At 43.1% G+C, this 19,182-nt stretch overlaps 1 protein-coding gene across 4 annotated transcripts in view; it reads left to right on the top strand.

Moving 5' to 3' along the window:
* The first annotated feature begins 866 nt into the window (after positions 1 to 866).
* LOC106569189 (apoptosis regulator Bcl-2) overlaps positions 867 to 19,182 on the top strand; it is a 49,903-nt gene continuing 31,587 nt past the window's right edge. For 2 of the 4 annotated variants that reach the window (XM_014140280.2, XM_014140283.2), the window contains exon 1: positions 868 to 2,015. In XM_014140280.2, the coding sequence (XP_013995755.1) occupies positions 1,470 to 2,015 (546 nt within the window). In that variant the 5' untranslated portion in view covers positions 868 to 1,469. Of the gene's footprint in view, positions 2,016 to 19,182 lie in introns of all 4 variants that reach the window. The other 2 variants (XM_014140282.2, XM_014140281.2) reach the window with 2 other exon arrangements.

Genomic DNA, 19,182 nt, shown 5'->3' with positions numbered 1-19,182 from the left:
CATTATTCAGTTGCTGAGGGTTGGACTATGGCTACAGTTGATCAATCCTGACTCCTGTGTATTCAGAAGCTGAGTGGAGTGGGTGTTCTGTGCCACTCCATACCATTATACAGTTTTGATGTACAGTAGGTGCGTGTTGGGGGGCAGGTGTTAAGTTTTACGTGTTCTGTTTGAGAAGGCTTTCATCTTCCATAATGGGAACAGAACAGCCTGGGCAGACACTAGCTATTGTATAGTGCCCTCAGATCAGCAGGAAGACTGCATGGGGATTTAGAGGCTGCGTTGCCCTGTCAGAGAATGTGTAGAAGATATAGGCAGGTAGAGAGACTGAGCGAGATATACACAGACACACTGAAAGAGAGAGAAAAACGCAGAGAACATCAAAATATATGTCCACCAATGAGATGGATGGATGTCCATAAGGATGCTAGATAAAAGCAGTCCCCTCATGGGGAATCAGAATGGTGTAGTCCTGTCTAGTAAGGGCTCAGCAATTATTAATCAGGCAGGGCTAAAGAAAGCAAGCTTGAAGCTCCCAATTCTTCAAATAAGGCAAGGTTCATCAATTTCTACAACTTGATCCGAATTGATAGGCTACTGTTTGTAATAGTTAAAATGGCTATTCATCATATTTCGAGCCATAAAATATTGGGGAAATGTTAGGGTTATAGCACCATTTTCTGCATTAGATAAGAATTAAAGGTTAAAATCCTATCATGCCTATCATGGCATAAATTTCTCTACAGATCAAACGTAACCAAATAGGAAGGACACATAGGCCTACTTGCAATTTCCAAATGCACAAGTGATAACTTTGTATGGGTGACGTAAGAAATACCTCACCAGCAAAGCAGCAAAGAATGTTCATCCAACCCTCAGTGTGTAGCTGGAACACAGGCAGCAATATTATTGTGGGATACAGTCTTCACTGCACAGTCCCTCGAAATGGCTCTCCGTACGCGTAACAAGGCGCTAGGATAGTTTGCGGTATCATATTCTGGATGCATGCGACGTTGATCTTCTCATGTGGTTTTTCGGTCATGTATTTATTTTTGTAGTGTAGGCTACATTATGTGCATATCGAGAATATTTGAATCTCTTCCGTATTTCTGGTTGTCTGGATTTGGGAGTCTACAGATAACACTAGCCACTTTTTGAGCAAGGCTTCGAATATTTCCTTTTGACAGCACAATTTGGGAAACATTTTGATATTCTTACGTGGATATACTTGGACTTTTTCACGGTTTCAGCCTAGTTGGGTGAAGGGACAGTTTTTCAATCCACGCACATCGCTCCCGTGTTTCGTTCTGCACGGTTCGATAGTATCCGATAAACTTGACCAGCGCCTTTTCTCAGAAATACACTTTTCGTTTGATCTGATGTATTGCGCGGAGCAGTGCATGTTTATAAGTACGATGTATTATTCTTAAAAACTAGGATTGTGGAGGTCATTATCAGTGCCAATCATAATGGCAAACGACGACAACCGCTGTATAGTGGAAAAGTACATTTGTCACAAACTCTTGAAAAGGGGATATGCGTGGGATTTCGAGAATGCCGAGGATGAGGAAGATGCTGATAATAATGGGTCGATGATTTCTCCTCCGCCTGGTTTGGCACGGCGGTGCCACGGGGCCAATAACGCCAGACCGGGCAGCGTCCCCCATCTTTCCAAACGGCTCTCCCAAACGGACCCGCATGCAGCTATTCACAGAGTTTTGCGTGAGGCCGGGGACGAACTCGAACGACTGTACCAGCCCGACTTTGCGGAGATGTCACACCAATTGTATCTCACGTCTTCTATGGCAGAAAGGAGATTCAGAGAGGTGATAGACGAGCTGTTCAGGGACGGGGTTAACTGGGGACGAATTGTCGCCTTCTTCGAGTTCGGGGGCACAATATGTGTGGAATGCGTGAACAAGGAAATGACGTCGCAGGTTGACCACATCGCCGGGTGGATGACGGAGTATCTAAATGGACCGCTGCACAGCTGGATTCAAGAGAACGGGGGATGGGTAGGTGTAATCTCTGCTTTGAATTGCCCGATATCACGTTGATTTATGCGTAGGCTAGGCTACATTACGCATGATGCGGTGGGAATGTCTGGATATTAACGATATCATATTTTAGTGTTCCTGATTTGATATTCAGGCTGTTTGTCTAGCATGTCTGGCCAATAAGATATTACAGTATCTGTCACACCTCCTCACGCTCTAAAGCCCGCCTCAGCCGACTGTAACCGACTGAAGTCAGAACACCTTACAAATATTGAGTTACACCCCCCATTTTGCCCTCAGAACGGACTCAATTCGTCGGGGCATGCTCTATAAAGTCTGAAAGCAGATGCTGGCCCATGTTGACTCCAATGCTTCCCACAGTTGTGTCAAATTGACTGGAAGGCCTTTGGGTGGTGGACCATTCTTGATACACACAGGAAACTCTTGAGCGTGAAAACCCAGCAGCATTGTAGTTTTTGAAACAAACCTGTGCGCCTGGCACTTACTACCCTAGCCCATTTAAAGGCACATACATATTGTGTCTTGCCCATTCACCCTCTGAATGGCACACATATACAATCCCTGTCTCAATTGTCTCAAGGTTTAAAAATCCTTCTTTAACCTGTCTCCTCCCCTTGATCTACACTGATTGAAGTGGATTTAACACGTGACATCAATAAGGGATCATAGCGTTCACCTGGATTCACCTGGTCAGTTTATGTCATGGAAAGACCAGGTTTTCATAATGTTTTGTACATTCGGTGTATATTATTATTATTATTGTTATGTTTATTATTGTGTCATTCACTTCTCTTTTTTTGACCAGCACTGTTTGAGCTCAGAGCATAAGAATTCCACTGTACCCTGCGATTACATCTACAACCCTGTGCATGTGACTAATAAACTCATCTATCTATCTATCTATCTATCTATCTATCTATCTATCTATCTATCTATCTATCTATCTATCTATCTATCTATCTATCTATCTATCTATCTATCTATCTATCTATCTATCTATCTATCTATCTATCTATCTACAGTTAAAGTCGGAAGTTTATATACACTTAGGTTGGCGTCATTAAAACTCATTTTTCAACGACTCCACAAATTTCTTGTTAACAAACTATAGTTTTGGCAAGTCGGTTAAGACATCTACTTTGTGCATGACACAAGTAATTTTTCCAACAATTGATTACAGACAGATTATTTCACTTATAATTCACTGTATCACAATTCCTGTAGGTCAGAAGTTTACATACACTAAATTAATTGTGCCTTTAAACAGCTTGGAAAATTCCAGAAAATGAGGTCATGGCTTTAGAAGCTTCTGATAGGCTAATTGACATCATTTGAGTCAATTGGAGGTGTACGTGTGGATGTATTTCAAGGCCTACCTTCAAACTCAGTGCCTCTTTGCTTGACATCATCGGAAAATCAAAAGAAATCAGCCAAGACCTCAGAATTTTTTTTTTAGACCTCCACAAGTCTGGTTGATCATTGGGAGCAATTTCCAAACGCCTGAAGGTACCACGTTCATCTGTACAAACAATAGTACGCAAGTATAAACACCATGGGACCACGCAGCCATCAAACCGCTCAGGAAGGAGACGTGTTCTGTTTCCTAAAGATGAACGTACTTTGGTGCGAAAAGTGCAAATCGATCCCAGAACAACAGCAAAGGACCTTTTGAAGATGATGGAGGAAACAGGTACAAAAGTATCTATATCCACAGTAAAGCGAGTCCTATATCGACATAACCTGAAAGGCCGCTCAGCAAGGAAGAAGCCACTGCTCCAAAACCGCCATAAAAAAGCCAGACTACGGTTGGCAACTGCACATGGGGACAAAGATTGTACTTTTGGAGAAATGTCCTCTGGTCTGATGAAACAAAAATAGAACTGTTTGGCCATAATGACCATCATTATGTTTGGAGGAAAAAGGGGGACGCTTGCAAGCCAAAGAACACCATCCCAACCGTGAAGCACGGGGGTGGCAGCATCATGTTGTGGGGGTGCTTTGCAGCAAGAGGGACTGGTGCACTTCACAAAATAGATGGCATCATGAGGCAGGAAAATTATGTGGATATATTGAAGCAACATCTCAGGAAGTTAAAGCTTGGTCGCAAATGGGTCTTCCAAATGAACAATAACCCCAAGCATACTTCCAAAGTTGTGGCAAATGGTTTAAGGACAACAAAGTCAAGGTATTGGAGTGGCCATCAGAAAGCCCTGACCTCAATCCCATAGAAAATTTGTGAGCAGAACTGAAAAAGCGTGTGCGAGCAAGTAGGCCTACAAACCTGACTCAGTTACACCAGCTCTGTCAGGAGGAATGGGCCAACATTCACCCAACTTATTGTGGGAAGCTTGTGGAAGGCAACCCGAAACGTTTGACCCAAGTTAAACAATTTAAAGGCAATGCTACCAAATACTAATTGAGTGTATGTAAACTTCTGACCCACTGGGAATGTGGTAAAAGAAATAAAAGCTGAAATAAATAATTCTCTCTACTATTATTCTGACATTTCACATGCTTAAAATAAAGTGGTGATCCTAACTGACCTAAAACAGGGAATTTTTATTTGGATTTAATGTCAGGAACTGTGAAAAACTGAGTTTAAATGTATTTGGCTAAGGTGTATGTAAACTTCCGACTTCAACTCTGTCTATCTATCTATCTATCTATCTATCTATCTATCTATCTATCTATCTATCTATCTATCTATCTATCTATCTATCTATCTATCTATCTATCTATCTATCTATCTATCTATCTATCTATCTATCTATCTATCTATCTATCTATCTATCTGTCTGTCTGTCTGTCTGTCTGTCTGTCTGTCTGTCTGTCTGTCTGTCTGTCTGTCTGTCTGTCTGTCTGTCTGTCTGTCTGTCTGTCTGTCTGTCTGTCTGTCTGTCGTCCGTCCGTCCGTCCGCCGCGCCGTCGTCCGTCCGTCCATCCGTCCGTCCGTCCGTCCGTCCGTCCGTCCGTCCGTCCGTCCGTCCGTCCGTCCGTCCGTCCGTCCGTCCGTCCGTCCGTCCGTCCGTCCGTCCGTCCGTCCGTCCAACTAGCTAGCTAGCTAGCTAGCTAGGCTTGGTTAAACCTGCTATACTTCTGTTAAACACTGTACTGCTTTCACACATAGATGTCTGTGACACTATCTGCAGAGAACAGTCTGTACTGTAACCAGAGCTGATGAGGCACTAGTAGGACAGGACCATTATACAGTATCTGTCTCGCTCCACATCCGTGGCGGGACATAGCTGGACAGACACATGTCAGGGGAATGGGTGCCATCAAATTAATAGTATAGGCTACCAGCCCTCAGGCAAGACAGGACAAGAGATGAGGACCACTGTCAGAGATTCACATGACCCATAGAATCCTCCAACCAAAACAAAGTTGAGAGCCCCACACACACGCACGCACATGCACACACAATGCATTTATCATCTATCATCAAATAACTGAGCATGCATCACCAACTTCACATCCACAACAACCTCTGTTCTGTTTTTATTTTGTTCCTGCTATTTCCCCTCTGAAGATGAACAGCGTGGCCACTCCTTTACCACTGCTCTCTTCTACAGCTCAGCAGATATTAGGCCGAACTGCCAAAAAGTTGTCCCTAATTGACAAAAGTACTCTTAATGAGAACATAACATTTGTTTGCACCATTTCAGCTATTTAGCTGGAAGCAAGGTGGTAGAGGGGGGTGGGTATTGGAGGGGTGGAGGCTAATCAATGATTTATGCGGAGCATTTCATCTCTAAAGGAAGGAGCGTTTAACATTCCCCTTGAGTCTCGTCTGCCCCTGAAGGTGGCAGGTTGTGCTACATATCAAAGGGAAGCACGGAGAGGATAGAGGGGCCTCCAGGATTACAGAACCACAGACTACAGCCAGCCTGTATGTATATTTAACATGTAACATGCACTCTCCAGTGCATTTTGGTTCAGTTGGAGCCCTTTTGTCTCTTTTGAAACCTGGGATGACGGGATCCGGCTGTGGCTGCCGTGTGTGTCTGTGTGTTAGAGGTCTCTGGAGCCTGTATACCCGACTACCCGTCTCACTATGTACTGTTGTATGTAGGTCAGCATAGACAGTAGTGTTTCAAGGCTGAGGCGACAGGATATTCATGCGCTATATCTATGAGAACTGAAGGGCACGGAATCTTTTAATCCGAAGGTTAATTCCATATTATGGGAAAGTATATGCAACCAATTCTCTGTGTCATTTTGCCAGGGACTTGTGATAAGTGACCAAATTGAACATCCCCCCCAAAAATTGTCTGTGATGTAAGTGAGCCTCAGATGACATGCCAGAAACAATTAATTAAATGTGTTTGTCACTTAAAATATCAATTAATCGCTGAGTAAACGACGGGTCTAAATGAATTGTTTACGAGTGAACTTCAGTAATCGTAAAGATTGTGCAAAAGAAGAGAAAGGAGAGCAACATCATTGCCATGGATGAAACAGCCCACTGGGCACAGACCTCAGTTCAACGTCTAGTTTTGATTTACATTTGGTTGAGTTGCCAACTAACATGAATTCAACGTGAAATCAACCAAAAATGTCACCTGTCATTGGATTTAGGTTGAAAGTTGGGTGAAAAAAAGACGAAATTCCCTTACGTTGATGACTTCTTGTAAATCCAAGCAGTTTTCTACGTTGGTTCAACATCATCACATTCACTTTTTTGGTATAAATTGCATGGAAACAATGTTGATTCAACCAGTTTTTGCCCAATGAGAGCAGTGTGGTTTGAAATGATCAGCTCGACAAGATGGTCTCACGTGAGGAAAATTCAACGTTTGTCCAGGGAGGGATAAATGTCTATGAGTGGAGTGAAAGTAGGTAACAGTTGTTAATACAGAAAACGCTTGATGGTTAAGCATTAAAAAATGTACGGTTAACTTGCCCCTATTGGACGGTATTGAAGGCATCTCCCGAGGTCCTGTGGAAAAGGGACCTGGACAAACGCTGAGTACTGAAGTCTATCTGTTGTGGTTGCATTGCAACTATGGGGGATAAAAGGCGCAACAAGGTGCAATGAGTGAAAGAATGTATGATAGGCAGCCTTGTCTTTTTTAAGTAAATGTTGTGATTTTTTAACCATTCCTGAACCTGTGACCAGAAACAAGCTACATAGGGGCAATACCAGAATAAATTATCTAGTGATTCTCTCTCTTCGCAGCGAAATCTACAGAGCTGAGATTGTTGTATGCCGCATATATATATATATATATATATATATATACACTGCTCAAAAAAATAAAGGGAACACTAAAATAACACATCCTAGATCTGAATGAATGAAATAATCTTATTAAATACTTTTTTCTTTACATAGTTGAATGTGCTGACAACAAAATCACACAAAAATAATCAATGGAAATCCAATTTATCAACCCATGGAGGTCTGAATTTGGAGTCACACTCAAAATTAAAGTGGAAAACCACACTACAGGCTGATCCAACTTTGATGTAATGTCTTTAAAACAAGTCAAAATTAGGCTCAGTAGTGTGTGTGGCCTCCACGTGCCTGTATGACCTCCCTACAACGCCTGGGCATGCTCCTGATGAGGTGACGGATGGTCTCCTGAGGGATCTCCTCCCAGACCTGGACTAAAGCATCCGCCAACTCCTGGACAGTCTGTGGTGCAACGTGACGTTGGTGGATGGATCGAGACATGATATCCCAGATGTGCTCAATTGGATTCAGGTCTGGGGAACGGGCGGGCCAGTCCATAGCATCAATGCCTTCCTCCTCCATGTGCCATGGAATCGGTACATCGAAAATCTCCTCCCATTTATTTTGCAACCTGTATAGCGCAGCTGTCAACATTTTTGTCCTCAAATGAAACTAGTATATTTTTCTATTTATGCCAATTGCTTTCAGCCAATTTGTATCTTTAATATATGGCAGGAAAACAAGTTCCCTACCTTCTCCCTTTCCATTTGCCTCCTCCATTTTTGTGGTAATGTTGCAATCAGTTGGTTATACATCTTGATTGAGCAGACATTCCCATATATTTTCGATAGCTGCTGATGTGACATAACTCCACCGTTTATATTCATACTATAATTAATAAATATACATTTTTTTTTATTAATCAGTATATTTGAGTTTAACAATAACATTTGTTATAATATTTGTTCTATCTTTTCTTGAGGATAAAACTGAAATTGTAGCCAGCTTTGTATGGCTTGTTTAAGAAAGGGCGATACTTTAAACCAAATTTCATTTTCAATCAGTCGGAAATGAGAAATTGTAATCTGTATAAATGAAAAAGGCAATTTTTGAGCAACGGGATGAGCCTTTCTTAATAATCTACTGGAGAACCATTTTGGGTTTAAGTATAATTTATGTATGAGTGAAGCTTTTAGTGAGAGGTTTAAAGCTTTAATATTTAATCATTTTAGCCCCCCAAACTCCTATTCATTATATAAATAGGCACGTTTAATTTTGTCTGGCTTAGCATTCCAAATAAAATGAAATATATTTTGCTCATATGATTTAAAAAACGAGTCGTCTGGAGTAGGCAGTGCCATTAGTAAGTAAACTGTGATAGGACCAAAGAGTTAATCAATGTGATTTTTTAAATTGACCTCTCCATGGTTGAGGGAATTATCTATTTTTGCAAATTTTCTATTGAAATTGATTGTGGTAAGTTCATTTATATTTTTTGAGATGTGAACACCAAGTATGTCTACTTCACCATATACCCACTTTATTGGTAAACTACGAGGTAGTGTAAACGCTGTGTCTTAAGATTGCTGGATCAAATCCCGAGTTGACAAGGTAAAAATCTGTCGTTCTGCCCCTGAGCAAGGCAGTTAATCCACTGTTCCCCGGGCAACGAATACGTGGATGTCGATTAAGGCAGCCCCCAGCACCTATCTGATTCAGAGGGGTTGGGTTAAATGCGGAAGACACATTTCAGTTGAATACATTCAGTTGGACAACTGACTTGGTATCCCCCTTTCCCTTTTAATGATCCAATACGTAATATGGTACACTTGTCATAATTAGGTTTTAGTCCAGAGAGTCTAGAAAAGTGATCAAGATCTTCAATGAGACTGTGCAGGGATCCAGATTGAGGACTAATGAAAAAACTTGAGTCATCAGCATACATTGACACTTTTGTTTTTATCCCCTGAATTTCTAACCCCTTGATGTTCTTGTTGGATCTAATTTTAATAGCTAGCATTTCAATGGTCATAATAAATAGATATGGAGACAACGGACAGCCCTGTTTTATTTATCTTAAAAGCTCAATACTTTCTGAGAAGTAACAATTATTTACTATTTTACATATTCGGTTGCTGTACATAACTTTAAACCATTGTATAAGAGATTCACCGAAATTAATGTAATCCAGCCATTTATATATAAGTTCTAGTCGTACTTTATCAAATGCCTTTTCAAAATTTGCTATGAAGACCAGGCCTGGTATCTTTGATGTTTCATAATGTTCAATTGTTTCAAGTAATTGTCGTACATTATCTCCAATATATCGTCCATGTAAAAAACCTGTCTGATCAGGATGAACAATATATGGTAAGACCTTTTTTATTCTATGTGCTATGCATTTCGCCAGGATTTTTGCATCACAACATTGAAGTGGTAGAGGCCTCCAGTTTTTGAAATGGACTGGATCTTTATACTTACAGTACCACCTGGGTCCTGTTTTAGTAGTAATGAAATCAGACGTTCTTGTTGAGTACCTGAAAGTCTACCATTTTTATAGGAGTAATTAAAACATGCCAATAATGGATCTTTGAGTACATCAAAAAAGGTCTCATATACCTCTACTGGTACCATCAAGCCCTGGTGTTTTTACAGACTGAAAATATTTAATTGCCTCAAAAAGTTTTTTCCACTCTTCTGTAAGTTGGCCTTCGCAGAGGTCTTTCTGTAAATGTGTTAATTTTACATTATTATTATTAGAAAAGAAAACCTTACAGTTAACATCATTCAGTGTAAATGGAGGAGACTGAAAAGAAAACATATGCTTAAAATATTTTGCTTCCTCTTTCAAAATATAATTTGGTGAATAATGGATGAGTCCATCATTTGTAACAAGATTCTGTAAATTATTTTTGGTAGCTTTTCTATGTTGAAAATTCCAGATTCTTTTGTTGCATTTTTCTCCATTTTCCATCCGATTAGCTTTATTTTTGTAATACATTACACTTGATCATTCTTGAATAAGTACCACCAATTATTTTTGTTTTTCTGCTAACTTATTTTGTGCCTCTATAATACAGTTTCCATTACCATCTACCTGCGCTGTTATTTGTTCTATTTCCTTTATTAGTCTCATCTCTTTTGACCTAAATTAATGATGAGTATTGTATTGTATTGAATGGTACATTTAAAAGTGTCCCATACAATAAGGGGATCTGCTGTACCTATGTTGTGGAGAAAAAAGTCAATTATGAATTATTTTGTCTAAGTTAAGAACAAATTGTCATCCAATAGGCTTTATCCCAATCCACATGGAAATTCTGTAAGAGTTACTGTGTACGGAGGCCAATTAGATGGTGGTCCGATCGCATTCAGTCTCCTATTAATACTTATTTATTTTTTATTTTTTTACTTTTGATGCTAGTTTGTGCCCATAGGTGACGTTGTTGCCGGTGATGTCTGGTGTGGACCTGCCTTACAACAGGCCTACAAGCCCTCAGTCCAGCCTCTCTCAGGCTAATGCGGACAGTCTGAGCACTGATGGAAGGATTGTGCGTTCCTGGTGTAACTTGGGCAGTTGTTGTTGCCATCCTGTACCTGTCACGAAGCTGTGATGTTCGGATGTACCGGTCCTGTGCAGGTGTTGTTACACGTGGTCTGCCACTGCGATTACGATCAGCTGTTCCTCCTGTCTCCCTGTAGAGCTGTCTTAGGCGTCTTACAATTTATTGCCCTGGCCACATCTACAGTCCTCATGCCTCCTTGCAGCATGCCTAAGGCACATTTACACAGATGAGCAGGGACCCTGGGCATCTTTCTTTAGGGGAACTTGACCATAATAAATAAATACATACAGTTGAAGTCAGAAGTTAACATACACTTAGGTTGGAGTCATTAAAACTTGTTTTTCAACCACTCCACAAATTTCTTGTTAACAAACTATAGTTTTGGCAAGTTGGTTAGAACATTTACTTTGTGCATGACACAAGTAATTTTTCCAACAATTGTTTACAGACAGATTATTTCACTTATAATTCACTGTATCACAATTCCTGTAGGTCAGAAGTTTACATACACTAAATTAATTGTGCCTTTAAACAGCTTGGAAAATTCCAGAAAATGAGGTCATGGCTTTAAAAGCTTCTGATAGGCTAATTGACATCATTTGAGTCAATTGGAGGTGTACGTGTGGATGTATTTCAAGGCCTACCTTCAAACTCAGTGCCTCTTTGCTTGACATCATGGGAAAATCAAAAGAAATCAGCCAAGACCTCATAAAAACAATTGTAGACCTCCACAAGTCTGGTTGATCATTGGGAGCAATTTCCAAATGCCTGAAGGTACCACATTCATCTGTACAACCAATATTAAGCGAGTATAAACACCATGGGACCACGCAGCCGTCATACCGCTCAGGAAGGAGAAACGTTCTGTCTCCTAGAGATGAACGTACTTAGGTGTGAAAGTGCAAATCAATCCCAGAACAACAGCAAAGGACCTTTTGAAGATGATGGAGGAAACAGGTACAAAAGTATCTATATCCACAGTAAAACAAGTCCTATATCGACATAATCTGAAAGGCCTCTCAGCAAGGAAGAAGCCACTGCTCCAAAACCGCCATAAAAAAGCCAGACTACGGTTGGCAACTGCACATGGGGACAAAGATTGTAATTTTTGGAGAAATGTCCTCTGGTCTGATGTAAGAAAAGCCCTGACCTCAATCCCATAGAACATTTGTGGGCAGAACTGAAAAAGTGTGTGCGAGCAAGGAGACCTACAAACCTGACTCAGTTACACCAGATCTGTCAGGAGGAATGGGACAAAATTAACACAATTTATTGTGGGAAGGTTGTGGAAGGCTACCCGAAACGTTTGACCCAAGTTAAACAATTTAAATGCGATGCTACAAAATACCAATTGAGTGAATGTAAACTTCTGACCCACTGGGAATGTGATGAAAGAAATAATAGCTGAAATAAATTATTCTCTCTACTATTATTCTGACATTTCACATTCTTAAAATAAAGTGGTGACGCTAACTGACCGAAGACAGGGAATTTTTACTTGGATTAAATGTCAGGAATTGTGAAAAACTGAGTTTAAATGTATTTGGCTAAGGTGTATGTAAACGTCCGACTTCAACTGTATAGTTTTAGAATCTCAGTGGGTCCCTCAACTTACTGTTGAGAGTTAGAATAGTAGAATACACAAGTTGCAATTTCAACATTTGGTTGTGCATCAGCAGTTTTTCTCATGTTATGTTAGTCACTGACAGTCACTCAATTAGCAATGTCAGCTAACAATTTTTTGATTGTTAGGTTAGTCTAGCCAGCTATCTAAACTTATAGTAATCATGGCCGAATACTGACTGGTCACACTGAGCATGTGCCGAGGGGCCCTGGCCTACAGGGGGCTCCCATTGGTTTTGTTAGTCACTCTCACTCAGACATCATCATTGTCTTGGATTTCTTTTTAGATTTGCAGAAAATTTGCTTTAAAGCTGTACATTTTCTCTTTCTGCCCTATAGCAAAATGAGTAGAATTGCAGAAAGCTTGCTTTAAAACGGCAAAATATACTCTACTCCCCGTGGTAAAATGTGTAGAATTGAAGGAAATTAACTTAAAAGGTGCAATATGCAGAAATCGCTCCGCCATTTCCTGGTTGCTAAAATTCTAATAGTTCGCCTAATTTCAGTTTGTGACTACTACAAGTGTAGTAGACAGTCATTGTACTATTTAAACTTCTGTGAAATATCTTTTCAATAACCCCAAATTATAACGACACAAGGCGAGACCTAGATGCAGACACAGGAGGCAGATGGTTTGAGCTCTGGTATTTATTATAATCCAAGGGATCGACAAAAGGCAGGTCGGGGACAGGCAAGAGTTCATAGCCAGGGCAGAGTCCAAAACAGTACAGGGCGGCAGGCAGGCTCGAGGTCAGGGGCAGGCAGAGTGGTCAGGCAGGCGGGCTCAGAGTCAGGACAGGCAAGGGTCAAAACCAGGAGGACGAGATAAGAGAGACTGAGAAAAACAGGAGCTGAGAGAAAAATGCTGGATGACTTGGCAAACAAGACGAACTGGCACAGACAGACAGAAAACACAGGTGTAAATACCCAGGGGATAATGGGGAAGAAGGGTGACACCTGGAGGGGGGTGAAGGACAGGTGAAACAGATCAGGGTGTGACAGTACCCCTCCCCTCTAAGGCGTCCTACCTGGGTGCATACCTGGTTGACCGGGGTGCCTGCAGTGGAAGTCAGCAATGAGGGCTGGGTCCAGGATGTCTCTAGCGGGGACCCAGCACCTCTCCTCCAGGCCATAACCCTCCCTGTCAACCAGGTACTGGAAACCCCTGCCCCGCGGTCGAACACTCAGGAGGCGTCTCACCGTGTATGCCGGATGGCCATTGATGACACGGGGCAGAGGGGTGGGCCTGGAAACAGAAGACAAAGGGCTGTGAGACACGGGCTTAATCCTAGACACATGGAACGTAGGGTGAATACGGAGGGTACGGGGTAACAAAAGACGAACAGCAGTGGAACTAAGGACTCTAGAGATGGGGAAAGGGGTAAAGAAATGGGGGGAAAGTTTGCGGGACTCCACCCAAAGAGGTGGACTCCTCCAGTGCCATCTTGACCACCAGGAGTTCTTGGTTACCCACGTCGTCTGCAGTTGAGACGATGGGACAGGAAGGCACAGAAAATACGATGTGGGTAACCAAGAACTCCTGAGCTTTTGGTCCTGGGCGGATCGCTGGGACAGGATAGCCCCCACTCAAACGTCAGAAGCATCGACCACAACCACAAACTGACGGGACGGGTCCGGATGGACGAGGATGGGGGCTGTAGTGAACCGATGCTTCAGGTCCACAAAGGCTCTGTCAACCGCTGGGGACCATGTGAACGGTGCCTTGGGAGAGGTGAGTGCAGAGAGGTGGGCCGCCAGGGTGCTGTTGCCACGAATGAAACGGCGGTAGAAATTGGCAAATTCCAGGAAACGTTGTCGCTGCACCCTGGACGTAGGTTGGGGCCAATCCACTACTGCTTTCACCTTTTCCGGGGGTCCATCTGGACATTTCCTTTAGAGATGACATATCCCAGAAAGGAGAGGGTAGAACAGTTGAACTCGCATTTCTCCGCTTTCACAAATAACTGGTTCTCCAGGAGGCGCTGAAAGACTTGTCGAACATGGAGGATGTGTTCTTGGGCAGAACAGGAAAAAAACAGGATGTCATTGAGGTAGACGAACACGAAACGATTTAACATGTCCAAACGGCATTTAACAAGTCCAAATGTCATGACCAGGTACTCATAATGTCCACTTGCAGTGTTGAAGGCTGTCTTCCACTCATCCCCTTCGCGTATCTAAACCAGGTGGTAGGCATTCCAAAGACCCAGCTTGGAGAAGATGGTAGCCCCCTGGAGAGGTTCGAAAGCCGAGGAGAGGAGTGGTAGGGGCTAACGATTCTTGATCATTATGTCATAAGGCCCCGGTAGTCAATGCACGGACGCAGGGTCTTGTCCTTCTTTTCCACAAAGAAAACCCTGCGCCGGCAGGAGAAGCAGAAGGATGGATGCCTCCAGTAGCCAGAGAATCCTCATTATACTCCTCCATGGCCTTGGTCTCCGGACCGGATAGGGAATATAGCCGACCATGAGGCGGTGTGGTGCCTGGGAGAAGGTCAATGGCACAATCATAGGGACGATGCGGGGGAAGAGAAATAGCCCGTGCCTTGCTGATGACTTCCAGGAGGTCATGTTACTCTGTGGGGATGGCAGAGAAATCTGAGGCTTGACTTAAGCCCTGAGGAGAACGTCTCGGGGAAGGCTGCACTGCTTTGAGGCAATGGGAATGGCAGAACGGACTCCAACCCAGGATGGAACTCGTGGTCCAGTCAATAACGGGGTTGTGTTTTTGGAGCCAAGAATATCCCAAAAGAACAAGAACATGGGGTATTCAATGAGGAGTTGCTGTATAGCCTCACTGTGATTCCCTGAAACCCGCAGATTAACAGGAACAATGCTGTGGGTAACTCTTCCAATGGAGCGGCCATCCAGTGCTCTAGCGTCCATGGGAACAGAGAGGAGTTGAGTGGGGATACCTAATTCAGAAACTAAGGTAGCATCCATAAAACTCTTATCCGCCCCAGAGTCAGTGAGCACCCGAAGAGATTTAGACTGGTCTCCCCACAGCAGTATCACAAAAAAGGGAGTGCGGGTGATGGGAATTAGAGGATTCCCAGTCTGGCTCCCCAGAGTACTTGTACCTACTAAAGAAATAGGTCTCTTAACCGGACAGGTGGCTATATAAGGGAATCGAGGTCCAATGGTAACTCCCACGCTGTGAGCTCGTGTTTTATTTCCTCCGACAGTCCGTGAAGGAAGGTATCGAACAGAACCTCTGGATTCCAGGGACTCTCGGCGGCCAATGTGCAAAACTCTACCGCATAGTCTGCCACACTACGGGAGTTCTGATGTACCTTCAGTAGTTTTTGGGCCGCCTCTCTCCCGGGCACCGGAGAATCGAATACCTTCATCACCTCCGCCATGAAATCTTCCAGGTTATGACAAATGGCGGATTGTTGCTCCCAAACGGCCGTCACCCAGGAGAGTGCCCTTCCGGACATTAGCGTAATTAGATACGCTATCTTCGATCGATCCGAAAGGAACGAAGATGGCTGTAGCTCAAAACTGAGGGAGCACTGGGAAAGAAATGCCCGGCAGGTTCTAGGATCACCAGCATATCACTCCGGAGGAGGTAAGCGGGGTTCTTGGGGAGCCAGGGTAGGCTGAACAGACCCACCACTAGTAGGGAAGTTACTGAGTGGCTGGGAGGTCTCAGATGTGGTGTGCTGCTTGCGAGCTAATTCACGGAATTGCTCCGTCAACGCCTTGAACCCCAGGTCGTGGCGTTCCGCCAGAGATCGGAACCCTTCCATCAGGTTCTGAAGTAGCTCCTCCTCTCCTAATGGTAGCTCCCTGCAGGGAGACAGTGTGATGGAGCTGGTCCAAGTCTGCTGGGTCAGTCATGGCCAGTTCGTACTATAACAACACAAGGCAAGTCCCAGACAGAAAACACAGGTATAAATACCCAGGGGATAATGGGGAAGAAAGGTGACACCTGGAGGGGGGTGGAGACAAGGACAAGGACTGGTGAAACAGATCAGGGTGTGACACAGATATTGTATTTTCAGCTGTTTAAAGCTTGTGTACAAAACTGAAAGTATAAGACTCAAAAATGAAAAGCTGTGCAAAGCTGTCATCAAGGCAAAGGGTGGCTACTTTGAAGAATCTCAAATGTAAAATATATTTAGATTTTTTGTAACACTTTTTTGGTTACTACATGATTCCATGTATGTTATTTCATAGTTTTGATGTCCACTATTATTCTACAATGTAGAAAATAGTACAATAAAGAAAAACCCTGGAATGAGTAGGTGTGTTCAAACTTTTGACTGGTAGTGTGTATATACCGCTTCTAAGACTTGCTTTCAATGAGAATGACAGATCTATAACTCACATTTCTATATGAATTTGGTTTGGTCACCCAAAAAGTGACATATTGCAGCTTTAAAGAGATTATCCGGTACTTGTGTATACTTTTTAGCCAGTAGTTCTGAAAGTAGCACTCATGAGCCAAAAGTGGTCCCCAAAAATTGCGTACCACGTCACATATTGTATGCGCAGATATGTGCACCACCTCATTGCTCAATCTCTCTCTGATGTATCCTCTGAGCCATTGAGCCTGCTCTGCAACCTCATTGGATAACGCTGGGCAGGCCTCTCAACTGCGAGGGACAGCTAGAGGGCTGGCCCATGTGGGGGGAAATGTACAGAAAATGGCGCGGCACAGCTTCAAGAAATCAGTCACTGAAGTAATTTACAGTAATTCTGCTCATAGATTATGCACGTATGACCCACACATTGACACATCCTGCCCAAAGCGGGAGCATGTCTTTACATTTTTCTCTCTGCCATCAAGTGGGGGACCACTCAAATCTCTCTTAGGGTCCCCAAAAGGCTAGGGGCCGGCTCTGCTCTCAAAGATCAGGTATACTTGAGAACATTTCAGTCTTCATTAGGTATGTTCTAAAGGTTATACAACCAATATGGAATATTAACTATCAGAGGTAGTAAATCAAATCAAATCAAATGTATTGGTCACTTACACATGTTTAGCAGATGTTATTGTGGGTGTAGCGAAATGCTTGTGCTTCTAGCTCCGACAGTGCAGTAATATCCAACCGTTTCACAACATATACCCAAAATACATGTAAATCTAAGTAAGGAATGGATTAAGAATATATACATATAAACTCAGCAAAAAAAGAAACGTCCCTTTTTCAGGACCCTGACTTTCAAAGATAATTCGTAAAAATCCAAATAACTTCACAGATATTCATTGTAAAGAGGTTAAACACTGTTTCCCATGCTTGTTCAATGAAACAAACAATTAATGAACATGCACCTGTGGAACGGTCATTAAGACACTAACAGCTTACTGACGGTAGGCAATTAAGGTCACAGTTATGAACTTAGGACACCAAAGAGGCCTTTCTACTGACTGAAAAACACCAAAAGAAAGATGCCCAGGGTTCCTACTCATCTGTGTGAATGTGCCTTAGGCATGCTGCAAGGAGGCATGAGGACTGCAGATGTGGCCAGGGCAATAAATGGCAATGTCCTTACTGTAAGACGCCTAAGACAGCGCTACAGGGAGACAGGATGGACAGTTGATCGTCCTCACAGTGGCAGACCACGTGTAACAACACCCGCACAAGATCGGTACATCCAAACATCACACCTGCGGGACAGTACAGGATGGCAACAACAACTGCAGAGTTACACCAGGAACGCACAATCCCTCCATCAGACTGTCCGCAATAAGCTGAGAGAGGCTGGACTGAGGGCTTGTAGGCCTGTTGTAAGGCAGGTCCTCACCAGACATCACCGGCAACAACATTGCATATGGGCACAAACCCACCGTCGCTGGACCAGACAGGACTGGCAAAAAATGCTCTTCACTGATGAATCGTGGTTTTGTCTCACAAGGGATGATGGTTGGATTCGCTTTTATCGCTGAAGGAATGAGCGTTACACCGAGGCCTGTACTCTGGAGCGGGATCGATTTGGAGGTGGAGGGTCCGTCATGGTCTAGGTCACAACATCATCGGACTGAGCTTGTTGGCATTGCAGGAAATCTCAACGCTGTGCGTTACAGGGAAGACATCCTCCTCCCTCATGTGGTACCCTTCCTGCAGGCTCATCCTGACATGACCCTCCAGCATGACAATGCCACCAGCCATACTGCTCATTCTGTGCGTGATTTCCTGCAAGACAGGAATGTCAGTGTTCTGCCATGGCCAGCAAAGAACCCTGATCTCAATCCCATTGAGCATGTCTGGGACCGGTTGGATCAGAGTGTGAGGGCTAGGGCTATTCCCACCAGAAATGTCCGGGAACATTCAGGTGGCTTGGTGGAAGAGTGGGGTAACATCTCACAGCAGAAACGGGCAAATCTGGTGCAGTCCATGAGGAGGAGATGCACTGTGCTGAAAATTAACACAGTTAACACAGGACGTTTCTTTTTTTGTTGAGTTTATGTCAGAGCCACATTGGACTAAGATACAGTAGCATAGTATAGAATACAGTATATACATATAGTATAGGGTCACCAACAGTGAATAGGGAACATTGTGCTATTGTGTGTCTGAGACTGAGGTAAATCCAGCTGCATGTTGATGTTTTCCTTTCCTCTAAAAACAGAGAGAAGTGGAAAGCTAATTAACCTAATAGTGACATTAAGATACATGAGGGTGGTGTGGAAAACCTCACCATCAGCATGCTTCCTGTTATTTTGAAGACAGTCTCAAAGCTCTAAATAAGTAAGTCGCTGGCCGTTGTTGAGTCTGGGAATCAGGGAATCACTGGTGCATGAGCCGAATATAATACTTTTCCCAAAACAAAAACTATCTGTCTCATCAGAA

Source organism: Salmo salar, chromosome ssa14 (assembly GCF_905237065.1).
Source record: "Salmo salar chromosome ssa14, Ssal_v3.1, whole genome shotgun sequence".
In the NCBI taxonomy this organism is placed as follows: Eukaryota; Metazoa; Chordata; class Actinopteri; order Salmoniformes; family Salmonidae; genus Salmo; species Salmo salar.
Note: the sequence above shows the minus strand (reverse complement) of the source record. Positions and strands in the feature narration are given on the sequence as shown.